An 18,151-nucleotide genomic window follows, 5' to 3' on the forward strand; every position below is an offset into this window, starting at 1 on the left:
GCTAGGTACCTATGAATGCGTTGCTCAGACCCAATGAATTATGGGAAAACTTTGAAGGAGTCTCAGGTACACCTTTTGAGGGTTAAGTTGCTGTGTGATGAGTTGAGCATTAATTAATCAATTTAATATAATTTATTTAATTATGCTTCTGCGCCGAACGGATGCGTTACGATGAAAATGTCAAAATTGAATTAAAAAAAATAAAAAATATTTCGACGCACAGGTGATGACCCAGCGCATCAACGGCAGTCCCAGGAAACGCGGCCAAGAGGATCTCCACCTTCAAAGCTGCGGCGCTTTGAGCTCGTCCCCGTCCCCTTCCATGCGCCGTCCCAAACACCTCCCACAAACCACCAGCACCTCTCCCAACGCCCTGGACTCCCCTTCCTTTGAACAAAGCCTCGAGTGCAGGGAAACTATTCTCTGACCCACGGACTCCACAAGGACCCGGGTCGAAGCTGTGAGGGGGCATTCCAAAGTGCTCGTGCAATAAACGGCCAGGCGTTGCGACGTCACAGCTAAGGGAAACCATCTCCAGCTATACCCCCCCCCCCTCCCGTGCGCAAGTCATCAGCAGAAATGGTAGCAAACCCCTGGCTGTAGTGGCTTTGTTGTCATTGGAAAATATCATAGAATGTTTCTCCCCCTCAGGAGATTTTTTTTTATACTGACTTTCATGGGAATCAAACACAGGGACACACAAAGGATACTCCAGTCAGTCCTCCAGTGAAGAAAGGAATAAATATATTTCTATTCAAAATGTCAATTGAAGACAACGGGTTTTACTCGCTATTGAATTTGTGGTAACTGATAGGGTCGTGAATATTTTGTGGTGCCACCGGTTGGAGAACCTTACAGACATTTTAACTTACCTCATTGTGTTACGTTTCTTATCAGTGTTCAATAAAACATGACTTTGTATCTTTCTTGAGTTATTGATCCGTGCAGGGATCGCCTTAAAAGCTTCATTAGTCCAAGCTTAAAGACTAGATAGGATAGCTTTAGTCTGAAAAGCTAGAGAGAACACAAGAGGTGTCCTCTCTAGTCATTGATCATTGTATAAGGACATCGAGTTGATGACAACTGGACTGATCTGACCAAGCTTCATTTGTTCATGCTTAAATACTAGATAGGACAGCTTGAGTCTGAAGAACCTGAGACACGACTATACGTGACCTAAGGGCATTGGATCAATCACAACTGGACTGCTTTGAGAATGCTTCAATTGTTCATGCTCAAATACTAGATAGGACAGCTCAAGCCTGAAGAGCTAGAGGTCACTGTTCGGACCAGAGCTGCCCTATCTGGTCTTTCAGCATAAACTAAGCACGCTAGCTTGGATCAGTCTAGTCACTAGGTCTTCAAACTACAGATATCCTATCTAGTCTTTTAGCATGAACTAATGAAGCTTTGAGCATGAACTCCCCAACCTTGCTCAGATCAGTCCAGTTGTGTTCAATTCAATGCCGTCAGGACACTGCAAGTCTTCTGTCTAGCTCTTCGGACTAGAGCTGTCCTATCTAGTATTTGAGCATGACCTAATCAAGCTTGCTTGGATCATTTTTTTTTTGTAGCTCTTCAGACTCAAGACGTCCTATTTAGTTTTTGTTCCTTTGTGCTGTTGTTTAATTGTATTTTTACTATGTGCCACAGGCCATCTAATGGCACCCGGGCCACACTCTGGACACCACTTGTCTATAAACACCCATTTTGTCAAATTACATGAGATTTTCTTTCCGTTTTAACAAAAAAATCCGGAAACGGAAACAAAGCAGACACGTTCAGTGATTGACTTTTATTTTGAAACCCCAAACCAGTTTGTGGTCGGAGACCGTTGCAGTCACTACCGGTAACTTGACACAACACGGACATCAGTGGGATGGGCGATCGATCCGATACCAAGTAAATACAGGAACAGTGTTGGCCATACTGATACGGATACCGATTATCCCAGTGGCTTTTTCACTTTTGATCATGATTATAATCATAATTAATCTTAATCTTATTTGTGAACAAATATAATATAAGAACATCACCAAAACAATTACACGATTCCTTGTTCTTGTAAGCTAGCATACATATCTGAAAAAAACGTGATATCATCAATATCCGCCGATCCGAGTGATATTGTCATTGATATCATCTCCATCGATGTTTGTTTCGATCCAAAATGCAAATCAAAGGCTAGGAGAGACAGCAGTGTGAAACAAAGCACGTATTCCGAAGGTTTGACCGGCTTTTAATTAGCTAATGTTTAAATGTACTTTTCGCACGACGGGGCAGCGTAATGGCGGCCGTCTGTTTTTGCATTTCAAGTCATTGTTGCTAGCTAATAAAAGGGACAGGGAGTGTTTGAATGTCAGCTAATGTTAGCAATCGAAGACGTTAAAAAATGGCGACACGAAACATCTCGAATAAACCGCGTTAGCCGCCGCGGGCTAATGCTACATAGCTAGGCGTTAGCTAGGTGTTAGCTAGGTGGTTTGCGCGTCCCCGCCTCGCGCCGCCACGGAGCCGTGCGGGTCCGCTTCCACGTCTCCTCCGCGGAGCCGTGCACGCTGCCAGCTGGGCTAGGCCACGTCCTCCCAGGGCCGACGTTCATTGGGCGGACTGCGGGGGGAAGATGCCCAGTATGCGGAAGGAAGACGACGACGGGGTGTGAAGACCAAAAAAGAGATGCGAGGACGTTTGATGAGACATGTTCGCGACATGAACACTCACGCCGTGGAAATCCTCTCGTCGGGCCACAAGGTGAGCAACCCGGAGTGACACTTTTTTTTTTCAAAAGTCCCGTTCGGAAATGATCGGCTTCGGCGGAAACCGACGCGGAGGCCGCCTCCCTTCCTTCATTCTCATCTTCCTTATGGCGATTATCGCCATCCTGGCCTTCAACTACTGGACGGTATCCAGCAAACACGGACGCTTGCTGGACGAGCTGGCGGAAGTGCAGTCCCGGGTGAAGCGCACGGACGCGGCGAGGAGCCGGTTGGAGAAGCGGAACTCGGAGCTGATGGTGCAGGTGGACACGCACAGGAAGCAGATGGAGCAGAAGGATGGAGACTACGTCGTGCTGGAGGGGAAGCTGCAGGCCCGAGACGCGCTCGTTAAAAAGTGCACGGACGAAAAGGTACTGCTGTTCTCCCTGTTTTACAGCTGGGGTGGTGGGCAAACTGCGGCGCGGGGGCAACTTCCGGTACGCCAAGTGTTTGAATCCGGCCCGACAGTTGCTTTTCAAGTATTTCAACTTTTTCCATACAAGCTGACAACGTGACTTGCAAGTCGGATGTATTATTCAGTAAAAAAAAAAAAAAAAAAAAAAAGCAAAATTAAAATTTTAAAGTTTATGTTTATAGTGCCACTTTTAGAGATAAAATTAGACAAATAATTCAATGCGGACTGTTTGAATTCTAAAGCGTAAAATAGTATGTGTGCTCTGTGTGTGTTTAAATATACATATATTCTACCTCTAACATCCCAACTCTTAAGTCATAATTATGAGAATAAAAGTCACAAAAGTCATAATTACTAGTTCAAAGTTTAAATTATGAGATTAAAAAGCCATAATTATGAGAAAAATCAATCTTCTCCATCCAACCCTGTCACACCAACTTATCACTAACGTCCATAAAACTCCTCTTTGGTGTTCCTTTACACCAGGGACTCAAACTCAATTTACTTGGGGGGCCACTGGAGCTAGGGTCTGGGTAAGGCTAGGCCGCATCAGGTTTTCCAAAAAAAAAAACAAACGCATTTATTAAAAACAAAAAAAAATATACAAACTTTTTCAGTGTTTTGGTTCCGATTTTCTACAATAAAAGCTCTGATAAAATATTCCACTGTTCTCAAATATCATAATTTTAATTTTTCTGCACAAAATAAAAAATGAAAAATAAATAAACAAATCAAGAATAAAGAAAAACAACCAATCAGTAATAAATAAATATAATAATAATAATAATAATAATAATAATAATAATAAAACGGCAAATAAAGAAAACTTAAGAAACCACATAGTTGGTGGGTAGACAAATTATTTTTTTCATATTAAAATCAACAAAGCATTATTAGAGCCCTGTAGACATGACAAAACACGACTATAGTCACATATATACTTTTTTATTTACAACATATTGCGCAACTGCAGGGTCTTGAGACACATGCTAACTCGCAAACTAGAGAGCTAGCGACCTAACCGGTAAGCCTTCAAGTTATTTCCTTTCAACTTAAATAGCCAAAAACTTACCACTTCCACACGGATAGGGAGGATAACAATTAACAGTTATTTAACCTTTAACATGAACATTAATCAAACGTAATAATTTTTTCTGGGTACATGATACCATACAGCATCCATATCAAACTTGCGCGGGCCGCACTAACATTAAACTTTCATATCAAGGGGGCGGGGGCCTCAAACTAGTGTCCTGCGGGCCACATCTTTTACATACTGCGCATGCCCCATTGACTATTCTGTAGACAAGAGATTGGAATATTCCTTTCCATGTATACCATTGTTTTCGGAGCCATACTTGTTCACCTGCTGGACCAGTACTTCTAGGCAGGTGAACAAAGAAAGATATTACTTCCTTGTTGATGTACCGGGGATAAGTTTGTTAAAGGTGGGGGCACCTTTCATTGTTCCATGAGCTCAGTTGTTTTTACCTCGTATGTACACATGCAACGCTAATGTACTATCCCATGACTTGGTAGTCAAATATTTGCAAAGCTACTGTATATACAGTAATAGATTAAAAAAAAACATTATTTTCCCTATAACATGTATACAGTCCTCCCTCATTTATCACAGTTAAGTGATTCTAGACTCAACAGTGATAAGTGAATTTCTGCCAAATAGGATAGTTTTAGTAAATATCATATTTTTTTAAATATTTTTTTATGATTTTCTAAATACTTTTTGAACATTATTAGAGCCTTGTAAATATGAAGTAACACCCCTATAGTCACCCTTATATTTGCATTACTTTCATTCATTTGCAAAACTACTGTATATACAGTAATAGATTAAACATTATTTTCCCTATAACATGTATACAGTCCTCCCTCGTTTATCACAGTTAAGTGATTCTCGATTCAACAGTGATAAGTGAATTTCTGCCAAATAGGATAGTTTTAGTAAATATAATGTATTTTTTATGATCTTCTAAATACTTTTTGAACATTAGAGCCTTGTAGACATGAGGTAGCACCCCTATAGTCATCCTTATATTTGCATTACTTTCATTCATTTGCAAGACTACTGTATATACAGTAATAGATTAAAAAACATTATTTTCCCTATAACATGTATACAGTCCTCCCTCGTTTATCACAGTTAAGTGATTCTAGACTCAACAGTGATAAGTGAATTTCTGCCAAATGGGATTGTTTTAGTAAATATCATATTTTTTTAAATATTTTTTTCTGATCTTCTAAATACTTTTTGAACATTATTAGAGCCTTGTAAATATGAAGTAACACCCCTATAGTCACCTTTTATATTTGCATTACTTTCATTCATTGTGCCACCACAGGAAACTTGTGCATTACTAGTTTTGTAGCGTTTAAAGCCGACATTAATCACCACTGAGTGTGGTGTCGCTTCAAATACGCAATGAAGTCGGCGGTGTTAAACTTCCCCGGTTCTGTGCCACCACGGGAAACTTGTGCATTACTAGTTTTGTAGCGTTTAAAGCCGACATTAATCACCACTGAGTGTGGTGTCGCTTCAAATACGCGATGAGGTCGGCGGTGTTAAACTTCCTCGGTTTTGTGCCACCACGGGAAACTTGTGCATTACTAGTTTTGTAGCGTTTAAAGCCGATATTAATCACCACTGAGTTTGGTGTCGCTTCAAATACGCGATGAAGTCGGCGGTGTTAAACTAGCTTGGTTCTGTGCCACCACGGGAAACTTGTGCATTACTAGTTTTGTAGCGTTTAAAGCCGACATTGCTCACCACTGAGTTTGGTGTCGCTCCAAATACGCGATGAGGCCGATTCTGTTAAACTAGCCCGGTTCTGTGCCACCATGGGAAACTTGTGCATTACTAGTTTTGTAGCGTTTAAAGTCGATATTAATCACCACTGAGTTTGGTGTCGCTTCAAATACGCGATGAGGCCGATTCTGTTAAACTAGCCCGGTTCTGTGCCACCACGGGAAACTTGTGCATTACTAGTTTTGTAGCGTTTAAAACTGACATTACTCACCACTGAGTTTGGTGTCGCTTCAAATACGCAATGAGACCCGGCGGTGTTAAACTTCCCCGGTTCTGTTCCACCACGGGAAACTTGTGCATTACTAGTTTTGTAGCGTTTAAAGCCGACATTACTCACCATTGAGTTTGGTGTCGCTTCAAATACGCGATGAGGCCGGTGGTGTTAAACTAGCCCGGTTCTGTGAATCACGGGAAACTTGTGCATTAATAGTTTTGTACCGTTTAAAGCCGATATTAATCACCACTGAGTTTGTTGTCGCTTCAAATACGCAATGAGACCGGCGGTGTTAAACTAGCCCGGTTCTGTGCCACCACAGGAAACTTGTGCATTACTAGTTTTGTAGCGTTTAAAGCCGACATTACTCACCACTGAGTTTGGTGTCGCTTCAAATACACGATGAGGCCGGCGGTGTTAAACTAGCCCGGTTCTGTGCATCACGGGAAACTTGTGCATTACCAGTTTTGTAGCTTCAGCATCTTACAATACCCTTTTCCTCCCTGTGTTTAGGCGAAGCTGCAGGGTGATGCCGCTGTACAAATGAAGGAAATCCAGAGGCTGAAAGGTAAGATGTGCCTGAGCAGCTTATTGTACCATCCTAAACTAAATGAACGACATAAGTCAACTTATTTCAGTTCAACGTCCCAGCAGAAGACACTGAATATACTGTACATCATAATTTGGCCCAAGGCTGATTTTGTTTTTTTATTCATTCATTCATTTTCTATCGTCATCTTGCAAAGAAAACTAAATTCATCACACAGCAACTTAACACCCAATAGATATTCATTTTCTACCGCTTATCCTCACGAGGGTCGCAGGGTGGTGCTGGAGCCTATCCCAGCTGTCTTCGGGCGAGCCAGCCAATCACAGGGCACATATAGACAAACAACCATTCACACTCACATTCATACCTATGGACAATTTGGAGTCGCTAATTAACCTAGCATGTTTTTTTTGGAATGTGGGAGGAAACCGGAGTACCCGGAGAAAATCGTACAAATAAAAATGGCAGAAATTGATAAAAATCATACATTTTACAGGAATGCAGTAAAAATATTAAATATTAAAAATATAACTTTATAAATATAAAATATAAAATTATTATATAATATAAAAAAATAATATATTATAAAATAATAATATATTATGAAATAATATATTATAAAATATTTAAAATAATATATTATTATAAAATATAACTTTCAATCAATTTTTATGATCATTCAATTAATTTTACAGGAATGCAGTAAAAATATTAAATATTAAAAATATAACTATAAATATATTATAAAATAAAAATAATATAATATAAAATATTATAAAATAATATATTTAAAATATATTATAAAATAATATATTATAAAATATTTAAAATAATTTTTATATTATAATAAAATATAACTTTCAATCAGGGGAAAAAAGATTGTTTCTATCTTTTTCCGTTCTTTAGTAATCAGCAGTAAAACATGGATATTGTAGGTTTCAGGAAAATAATCAATTCTCTTTTTACTTCCTGGTTGCGCTCTTTTAAAATACATTTCTGCCACCTTGTGGCCATTTCTTCAGCTGAAAACTGCACCACACATGGTCTTTTCTCTTGTGGAGTTGCATCATCACCTCTTTGTGCCTCTCGTGCAAAAAAAACCCTCAATGTTATTGTGTGTGTGTGTGTGTGTGTGTGTGTGGCTGTGTGTGTGTGTGTCACCAATAGAGCAGCTGAATGAGTTGAAGCAGGAGTTTATGAAGCAAGAAAGGGAGCTAAGCGAGGTGAAAGGCAACAGAACCACCTTGGAGAAAAAGCTGGAATATGAAAGGTAGGATCCAATTGCTTTCAATAATACATTTGGTGAAGCCTGAATATTTTCCTAATTTAATTATTCTTTGACCATGACACGTCACGTCTGTGCATTAGCTTAAAGTGTGGTCATCAGATTGCACAGTTAAAAATGGAGTACGACGAATCAAAGAAGAGTCTGGAAGAAGCTGTGAAGCGACGACAGGTTGGTGTGTGTTTATATTCGAACTGATGTCCTTATTGGAAATGTTTTTAAAAATGTTTTTGTCTTTTTTAGAATGCTGTTGACCGTGCAGCAGTGGTTGGAAGACATGCCGAAGGAGGCGCTGGTGTGCAGTTGACTGAAGAGCGCCACACAGTGGCCACCCACCATCGCGAGGGTCTAGATTTAAAAGGTATGATACCATACGGTAGCTGTGGTATAGACATACACCAGGCAGCACAGGCAGGCTCATTATAATGAGGGGGGTGTCTAAAGTGCGGCCCAGGGGCTATTTTGTGGTCCGCAGCACTTTTCAGAAAGAATTAAAAACAAAACTTAAAAAAAAAAAAGAAAACATGAAAATTCACAATAACTAATTAACGCAATTAACAGGGAACCCTCTGAAGAGGAAAAAAATTGCAATTTTAAGCAATTTTAAACTCGTAATATTTTGAGGGGGCGGGAGTGAATAAATAAATAAAAATAAGTAAATATATACTATATATATATATATATATATATATATATATATATATATAATAATTAAAATAAAATAATTAATATAATAAAAATATTACTAAAATAAATAATTAAAAATATAAAAAATATATAAAAATATTTTAACCTGTAATACAAGAAAGGAGTAAATGACATACTAGAAGCATGAACATTATAAAGCGTCGCTCATACATAAATAAGTAAATAATTAAATATATATATATACAATATATAATAATTAAAATAAAATAACATAATAAAAACATTAATAAAATAAATAACAAAAAATATTAAAAAAAATATTTTAACCTGTAATACGAGAAAGAAGTAAATGACATACTAGAAGCATGAACATTATAAAGCGTCGCTCATACATAAATAAGTAAATAAATAAATAATTAAATATATATACAATATATATCATAATTAAAATTACATTATTAATATAATAAAAATATTAATAAAATAAATAATTAAAAATATTTTAAAACATATTTTAACCTGTAATACGAGAAAGGAGTAAATGACATACTAGAAGCATGAACATTATAAAGCGTTGCTCATACATCAATAAGTAAATAAATAAATAATTAAATATATACATAAAATATATACAATATATATAATAATTAAAATAAAATTATGAATATAACAATATTAAAAATATTTTAACCTGTAATACGAGAAAGGAGTAAATGACATACTAGAAGCATGAACACTATAAAGCGTCGCTCATACATCAATAAGTAAATAAATAAATAATTAAATATATATATAAAATATATATATTAATTCAAATAAAATTATTAATATAATAACAATATTAAAAATATTTGTAAAAATATTTTAACCTGTAATACGAGAAAGAAGTAAATGACATACTACAAGCATGAACAATATCAAGCGTCGCTCATACGTGCAGCACCAGTCAAAAGAGGGGGAAAATAAAATATATTTAACTCATTTTTGGGCTTCAGAATAAATGTTACCATCGCTTTTAAAAACAAAAAAATCTTTAAAAAACATTCCCGTCACAAACTGGTTATTCTGCATTCTTTGCGTTCTCTGGCAGACGTCATGGGTAAGCCAGGCAGCGATGCTGGTATGCCCGGTATTGAAGACAGTGAGGTGGGAAAACTGGAAGAAGTGCAATTTGGTAAGTAATAATAATAATAATAATAACCATAATCCGCTTTTTTATACCAAATTGCATTTAAGCCCTGCTTGACTTTGTCTTTTTTTTTTTTTCTGCAGAATTAAAAAAGCCAGCCATCACTCAGACGAAGCATGATGAAGTCCCAGATGCGGTTGTGGGCGCCGGCGCCGGACCTGGTGATGGTCCGGGGGGGCAGGGCTTAGCTCTTGACCAGCCCCGCCTCCAGCAGGACGTAGCGGAAGGCCAGGCAGCCGCGATCGCCCCTCCGGCCAACAAGCGGATGGCGTTTGAAGAAGACAACAAAGCTGATATCAAAGCAGACGAGCTGGGTGAACAGCAGAGGCAACTTCGAGGTACGTAGTTAAAGTTGACGTTCTTGCGTCCTATCCATCCATACATACATACGTACATTTTCGGTACCGCTTATCATCACGAGGGTGGCGGGCATGTTGGAGCCTATCCCAGGGTACAACCCTGGACTGGTCAAATTTAACAATATTGATTTTTACTCTTTTTTTTTTTTTTTTTTTCCATCACTCGATGTTCTATGCAATTTTCCCCTTGGAATATTTTGACCTTATACCCATAATATATGATAAATTATTTAAAAAAAAAATTATAGCTTTTTGTCCATGCATCCATCCAAAAAATAAAAAAAAATTATAAAATAAAACTAAAATAAAAAAATAAAATAAAACTAAAATATAACAAAAATAAATAATTAAAATAAATCACTTAAATGCACAAAAATGAGCCAATTCAAGAAACAATACAAGCAGTTGATGTTTGCTAAATACAAGGATGAAGAGTCTTGAACCAGTCATGATGTGCTATATATATCACTATATTGACACTTACTATGGTACACATTATGTCATTGGATGCTCATATCACCTCGTACTTCGGTATGTGACAAAAATAGAAAAAATAAAAAAAATTTAAAAATAAAATAAAACTAAAATACAACAAAAATAAATAATTAAAATACAATAAAATAAATGAAAATCACTTAAATTAAAAAAAAATAATAATAAAATAAAACTAAAATAAAACTAAAATAATTAAAATAAATCACTTAAATTATATTAGGAAAGCAGGAAGTGAACAAATGCAACAGTTACTGATTGTAAAAGTACCAGATGGAGGGGTAGGATTTAATAAGCTTTGCTTCTTCCTACTCCTTTTGGACATGTGGAACTGTGAACTGATTATGTGATGCACTCAATTGTAATCTGATGCATGTTCAAATGAAATAATACCATTACCATTACCAATGTCTCACATAAGGATTGTGGATGATGTGCAAAATCAAAAAGTGCACATTTCTTTTAAAACCCAAGGAATCACAGCCCTGTTTCATTATTATTTTTTTTTAGGTTTAAATCAAGCTATGCTAACATGCTAGCGCTTTGACACAGGAGCTTAAAGCATCAACTTTTGGATGCCGGCTCCACGATAACAAAAACAAAAACCAAAAAAAAACCTTAAACTATATTAAGAAAGCAGGAAGTGAACAAATGTAAGAGTTACTGATTGTAAAAGTACCAGATGGAGGGGTAGGATTTTCCTCCGCTTATCCGGGTCCGGGTTGCGGGGGCAGCAGTCTCAGTAGGGAAGCCCAGACTTCCCGGTCCCCGGCTACCTACTCCAGCTCAACCGGGAAGACACCAAGGCGTTCCCAGGCCAGCTGTGAGACTTAACCCCTCCAGCGTGTCCTAGGTCTGCCCCGGGGGCCTTTTCCCGGATGGGCATGCCCTGAACACCTCACCAGGGAGGCGTCTGATTGATTATTTAATTAATTTTTTAAAAATTTAATTTTTTTTTCCTATTTCGGCAGCCCCAGATGTCAAAGCTGAGGACGAGCACTTGAAAGGTATTCCTGCCCAGGTACCCAACCCCATCCAGCCGCACCGTGCCAAAGACCAGGTCCCAGCAGGGGCACGTCACCGTCACCAAAGTGAGTCGACCTCCACCTTTTTTTTTTTTAATGAAACGCTTTATTTTGAAGGGTTGAAAAGTGACAACATGATTATTATATTACCCGGAAAAACAGAGCTTTTATTGTTAGCCTTAGCCCCGGCGTGTCAGTACATAATCAGGTGTCTGTGGTGGCCCGCAACAGATAAATTTGGCCCGCCACAGATAAAGTGTTCTTACTCAACCGGGGGATGATTGCGTAGCTTGTCGTTGCACACTTCTTACTTTACACACATAGTACTTTAGTACTTTTGAGGTACATCATGATGGATCCATGGATTCCAGTCTTCCAGATCCCAAGTCTTCAGGATTAGACTTCTGGGGGGGGGGGGGGGGTCACAGGTTTTGAAGAGACGACCCCACGGCACTTCCTACAAGATCTTTCCTGCTTGCCTGGCTTCTTTCCAGTCTTTTATTTATTTTTCTTGTATTTACTTCACACTTTCCATTTTCCCTTTACATTCTTCCGCATCAGATTTTTTGGTATATTTGCATCCAATTAAAGGAAATTTATATTTTTTTTAATTGATATACTAAGAAATACTGATGGCTTCATATTGAATATTACCTGCATGTGTTTCAGACGGAAATCCCTCTCCTCCCATCCTTTCCTATTTTAGTCCTAATGATGACCATACATTGATGGAGTATGTATAGTATATACTTCTACTGCAATACTGAAATACCGAGTTCATGTAGCACCCATTAGACACAGGAAATATTTATTTGATCCCCTGCCGATTTTGTGAGTTTACCCCGATACGAACATGAACAGTTGAGAGACAAAATATCAACAACAAAACTTAGTTGCAGCTAATTTATGGCTAAATTCTAATATTTTGACGTCTCTTTTTACATAAGAACTGCAAGTCAGTGAGGAAACGGTAGCTTTTTCTTTAGCAGGAGCCAATCACAAGCTATCATTGCATTCACAATGAGCTTGTCGACCCATTAGCACTCGCAGGAGGTCATTATATGTAAAAGTATAACAATATAATAGTCTTGCAAAGAAAACTAAATTCATCACACAGCAACTTAACACCCAATAGATGTTAATTTTCTACCGTTTTTTCCTCACGAGGGTCGCGGGGAGGGGGGTGCTGGAGCCTATGCCAGCTGTCTTCGGCCGAGAGGCGGGGTACACCCTGGACTGGTCGCCAACCAATCACAGGGCACATATAGACAAACAACCATTCACACTCACATTCATACCTTATATGTAAAAGTATAACAATATAATAGTCTGACTCACGGTGTCAATCTTGCAAAGAAAACTAAATTCATCACACAGCAACTTAACACCCAATAGATATTCATTTTCTACCGCTTTTTCCTCACGAGGGTCGCAGGGAGGGGGGTGCTGGAGCCTATCCCAGCTGTCTTCGGCCGAGAGGCGGGGTGCACCGTGGACTGGTCGCCAGCCAATCACAGGGCACATATAGACAAACAACCATTCACACTCGCATTCATACCTTATATGTAAAAGTATAACAATATAATAGTCTGACTCACGGTGTCATCTTGCAAAGAAAACTAAATTCATCACACAGCAACTTAACAGCCAAACCATTCACACTCACATTCATACCTATGGACAGTTTGGAGTCCCTAATTAACCTAGCATGTTTTTGGAATGTGGGAGGAAACCGGAGTACCCGGAGAAAACCCACGCATGCACAGGGAGAACATGCAAACTCCACACAGGGATTGAACCCGTGTCTCCTAGCTGTGAGGTCTGCGCGCTAACCACTCGACCACTGTGCAGCCCAAAAGATATACCTGATAAATATGCAAACATGTACCAATTTGAGTTCAAAATGAAAACACCAACTCTTAAAGGGGACCTATCGTGCTAATTTTGGGCCCTTTTGTATTGAGTTGTGGACTCCCTATAGAGCAGCTACACACAATAACCCGCACAGTAAACTTTCTAGATCTTCCAGAATCGGCACCTATTACAGCTGCAGTTCTTTGGATTTCCACTCAAACTTAAATAGCCAAAAACTTACCACTTCCACACGGATAGGGAGGATAACTATTAACAGTTATTTAACCTTTAACATGAACATTAATCAAACACATTTGGCTCGCGGGCCGCATGTTTGAGACCCCTGCCATACAGCATCCATATCAAACTTGCGCGGGCCGCACTAACATTAAACTTTCATATCAAGGTGGGGGGCCTCAAACTAGTGTCCGGCGGGCCACATTTGGCCCGCGGGTCGCATGTTTGAGACCCCTGCCATACAGCATCCATATCCAAGTTGCGCGGGCCGCACTAACATTAAACTTTCATATCAAGGCGGGGGCCTCAAGCTAGTGTCCGGCGGGCCACATTTGGCCCGCGGGCCGCATGTTTGAGTCCCCTGCCATACAGCATCCATATCAAACTTGCGCGGGCCGCACTAACATTAAACTTTCATATCAAGGTGGGGGCCCTCAAACTAGTGTCCTGCGGGCCGCATTTGGCCCGCGGGCCGCATGTTTGAGACCCCTGCCATACAGCATCCATATCAAACTTGCGCGGGCCGCACTAACATTAAACTTTCATATCAAGGCGGGGGCCTCAAGCTCGTGTCCGGCGGGCCACATTTGGCCTGCGGGCCGCATGTTTGAGACCCCTGCTTTAGTGTGGGGAAAAAACGAGCAAAAATCCCCCCCCCCCCTCCCATCCTTTTCATCTTTTTTTTATTCCTTCAGACATTCCTACTGTCCCTTCAATTGCCTTCGCTTTTCTCCTTTCCTGATGAGGCCCTTCTCTGCCTCCTGCAGGCCGGTTCTTTGATGAGATCGAGTCCCCCGTAGATCCGCAACATGGCTCTAAGCTAGCGGACTACAATGGGGACGATGGCAATGTGGGCGAGTACGAAGCCGACAAGCAGGCCGAGCTGGCCTACAATGAGGAAGAGGATGGTGATGGTGGGGAGGAAGACGTTCAAGGTGAGCCGGGCCTGAGAGACGGGATCGACCTGTCCAGATATATACGTACATTCACAATTCCTCCAACCCCCCATCCCTTCAGCCATTTGTGCGATAATAGAGTACCTCACATTGCCATGAGTTTGGTCCTTGAATGCATCGCCAAACATAAACAGCGCATGATGTCGTCGTTCTGGGCTCAAAGCAGAACTGCGGTGCATGCCGTCCGGAATGTGATGCAAAGAACGGCACGGTTAGCATTTAGCCTCCTACAAACGAATCCAGACCAAGGAACTCACGGTTTTGTGAATGAGCCACATGCCATGTACTACCTGTTCTTCTTTTTAGCTGTAGCATGTTACTCACATTTACATGCATAGTTCAGTGTGTCTGTGCTCTCCTTGAAACATAGAAATTCACACCCATTTCTATTTTTTTTTTAACCAACAGACTTTTGTACTACCTGTTCTTCTTTTTAGCTGTAGCACCAAATGTATTTATTTGGTGCCTTGGTTAACATTAATCTGTTCCCGTCCTTTGCCGGAATGTGATGCAAAGAACGGCACGGTTAGCATTTAGCCTCCTATAGACGAATCCAGACCAAGGAACTCACGGTTTTGTGAATGAGCCACATGCCATGTACTACCTGTTCTTCTTTTTAGCTGTAGCACCAAAACATCTTACTCACATTTTAGATGCATAGTTCAGTGTGTCTGTGCTCTCCTTGAAACATAGAAATTCACACCCATTTCTATTTTTTTTTTAACCAACAGACTTTTGTACTACCTGTTGTTCTTTTTAGCTGTAGCACCAAATGTATTTATTTGGCGCCTTGGTTAACATTAATCTGTTCCCGTCCTTTGCCGGAATGTGAAGCAAAGAACGGCACGGTTAGCATTTAGCCTCCTACACACGAATCCAGACCAAGGAAGTCACGGTTTTGTGAATGAACCACATGCCATGTACTACCTGTTGTTCTTTTTAGCTGTAGCACCAAAACATCTTACTCACATTTAGATGCATAGTTCAGTGTGTCTGTATTCTCCTTGAAACATAGAAATTCACACCCATTTCTATTTTTTTTTAACCAACAGACTTTTGTACTACCTGTTCTTCTTTTTAGCTGTAGCACTAAATGTATGTATTTGGCGCCTTGGTTAACATTAATCTGTTCCCATCCTTTGCCGGAATGTAATGCAAAGAACGGCACGGTTAGCATTTAGCCTCCTACAAACAAATCCAGACCAAGGAACTCACGGTTTTGTGAATGAGCCACATGCCATGTACTACCTGTTCTTCTTTTTAGCTGTAGCACCAAAACATCTTACTCACATTTACATGCATAGTTCAGTGTGTCTGTGCTCTCCTTGAAACATAGAAATTCACACCCATTTCTATTTTTTTTTTAACCAACAGACTTTTGTACTACCTGTTCTTCTTTTTAGCTGTAGCACCAAATGTATTTATTTGGCGCCTTGGTTAACATTAATCTGTTCCCGTCCTTTGCCGGAATGTGAAGCAAAGAACGGCACGGTTAGCATTTAGCCTCCTACACACAAATCCAGACCAAGGAAGTCACGGTTTTGTGAATGAGCCACATGCCATGTACTACCTGTTCTTCTTTTTAGCTGTAGCACCAAAACATCTTCCTCACATTTTAGATGCATAGTTCAGTGTGTCTGTGCTCTCCTTGAAACATAGAAATTCACACCCATTTCTATTTTTTTTTTAACCAACAGAATTTTGTACTACCTGTTCTTCTTTTTAGCTGTAGCACCAAATGTATTTATTTGGCGCCTTGGTTAACATTTAATCTGTTCCCGTCCTTTGCCATTTTTTTTTTTTTTTCATTCCAGATGATGACGATCGAGACATGCAAGGAGATCGGGCTGTGGATTACGGAAAGCGACGTCAAGTCATGGACGTTCTTTAAATGGGGAACTTTGTACAGCCGGATGCCACATTCAAACACATTTTTTTGTCTGCAACTCGGCTCTTCGGACTTCAATATGAATCAGAATTTACGGCTTGCATCCTTCATATTGTGGACATGTTTTTTTTTTGTTTTTTTTTTCCCCTCAACCGATAACTACTGATGTATTTGAATCATGTAACCTAACAATACAATGAAATAACTCCTAGGCTGATGTTTGTTTTTGGCCATAAAAAGGTAAGCTAGGACAATGTATGGTGTTCTGGATACAGACTATTTTTGCTTTGCGATCGGGTGCTGCAGTTCATACCTGAGCTGAATTGATGTGATTTTTATTTTTTTTTCCTTCACTTAGAAATAAAACATTTCTTCTGAGATTTATCTTATCAAAGCGGCTAATTGGACGGTTGGACTTTTCTACCATAATGTTTGGACATAATGGTGTTTTGTGTTTACAGGGGGGTGGATAGGCTTTTGAAATGCCAAGGATTTTACCTTTTTTTTAATTTTTTTTTTTTATTATTCAACACTCAGAGCCTGTTATTTTGTGTTTTGTAAATTGATATGCATGTGCCATGCCATTTGTCTTTGATCATACTGGAAAAAAAAACTTAACCAAAAACATCTCCATCTGTGAGATACATCTAGTTTAACTACTAGTAGTACTGTAATAATTAAACACAGTGATTCCCAACATGGAAACATTTTATTAAAAAAAAAAATGCATCTTTTCCCAGTCATTTTGCATTAAGCCAGACAATTAAATGGTACCACTACAACTGGGAGATAATATCTTATGGTAATGGTTTTATTTCATTATTTAATTTTGAACATGCATCAGATCCTACCCCTTCATGTAACTGTTACATTTGTTCACTTCCTGCTTTCCATAATACAATTTAAGTTTTTTTTTGTTTTTTTTTTAATAATGTCCCTACAATGACATAATGGGTACCATAGTAAGTGTCAATATAGTGATATATATATGTATATATATATATAGCACATCATAACTGGTTCAAAACTCTTCATCCTTGTATTTAGCAAACATCAACTGCTTGTATTGGCTCATCGTTGTGCATTGTTTGATTTCCTTACTCAATCCATTCCATAGTTTGATGCGTTTTTTAACGCCACATAACTTATGGCAGAGCTGTGCCAAAATTTATAAAATTAGGGGAATTACATAACATTAGTCCCTATTGTATGACAGAAAAAGGTTGGGAAACACTGGTTTACAACATATAATCATACAGACTGGGGATGCTGATTTCAATAATATGACATTGATTTATACAAGGTATGTCCATTCATGGCACATTGAATGTAATTTGTTTTTTATTAAAGGCTTTGCTTCGTGCTACTTATTAATTGGAATTATATTTCAGTAGTACAAAAGGGAAAAAAAATGCAAGCATGATGATGATAACGATGGCTGCAGACTGGCTCGTGCGTG

General features: G+C 39.0%; 2 protein-coding genes across 4 annotated transcripts in view; both read left to right on the forward strand.

Moving 5' to 3' along the window:
• Window positions 1-904, forward strand: part of fam189a1 (family with sequence similarity 189 member A1) — a 64,455-nt gene extending 63,551 nt beyond the window's left edge. For both annotated transcript variants that reach the window (XM_058078751.1, XM_058078753.1), the window contains exon 12: window positions 224-904. In XM_058078751.1, the coding sequence (XP_057934734.1) occupies window positions 224-427 (204 nt within the window). In that variant the 3' untranslated portion in view covers window positions 428-904. The remainder of the gene's footprint in view (window positions 1-223) is intronic.
• Window positions 905-2,151: 1,247 nt separating this feature from the next.
• Window positions 2,152-18,055, forward strand: golm2 (golgi membrane protein 2). 2 transcript variants are annotated; one of them, XM_058078757.1, is made up of 10 exons: window positions 2,152-3,127; window positions 6,723-6,777; window positions 7,927-8,029; window positions 8,128-8,215; window positions 8,288-8,405; window positions 9,783-9,866; window positions 9,965-10,219; window positions 11,704-11,823; window positions 14,616-14,783; window positions 16,619-18,055. In XM_058078757.1, the coding sequence occupies exons 1-10, from the start codon at window positions 2,801-2,803 to the stop codon at window positions 16,693-16,695; spliced, it is 1,395 nt and encodes a 464-aa protein (XP_057934740.1). In that variant the 5' UTR covers window positions 2,152-2,800; the 3' UTR covers window positions 16,696-18,055. The 2 variants fall into 2 exon arrangements, with proteins under 2 accessions (XP_057934740.1, XP_057934741.1); XM_058078758.1 differs by lacking the exon at window positions 14,616-14,783 and having other exon boundaries at window positions 2,154-3,127.
• The last annotated feature ends 96 nt before the right edge of the window (window positions 18,056-18,151 follow it).

Source organism: Doryrhamphus excisus, chromosome 7 (assembly GCF_030265055.1).
Source record: "Doryrhamphus excisus isolate RoL2022-K1 chromosome 7, RoL_Dexc_1.0, whole genome shotgun sequence".
Taxonomy (NCBI): Eukaryota; Metazoa; Chordata; class Actinopteri; order Syngnathiformes; family Syngnathidae; genus Doryrhamphus; species Doryrhamphus excisus.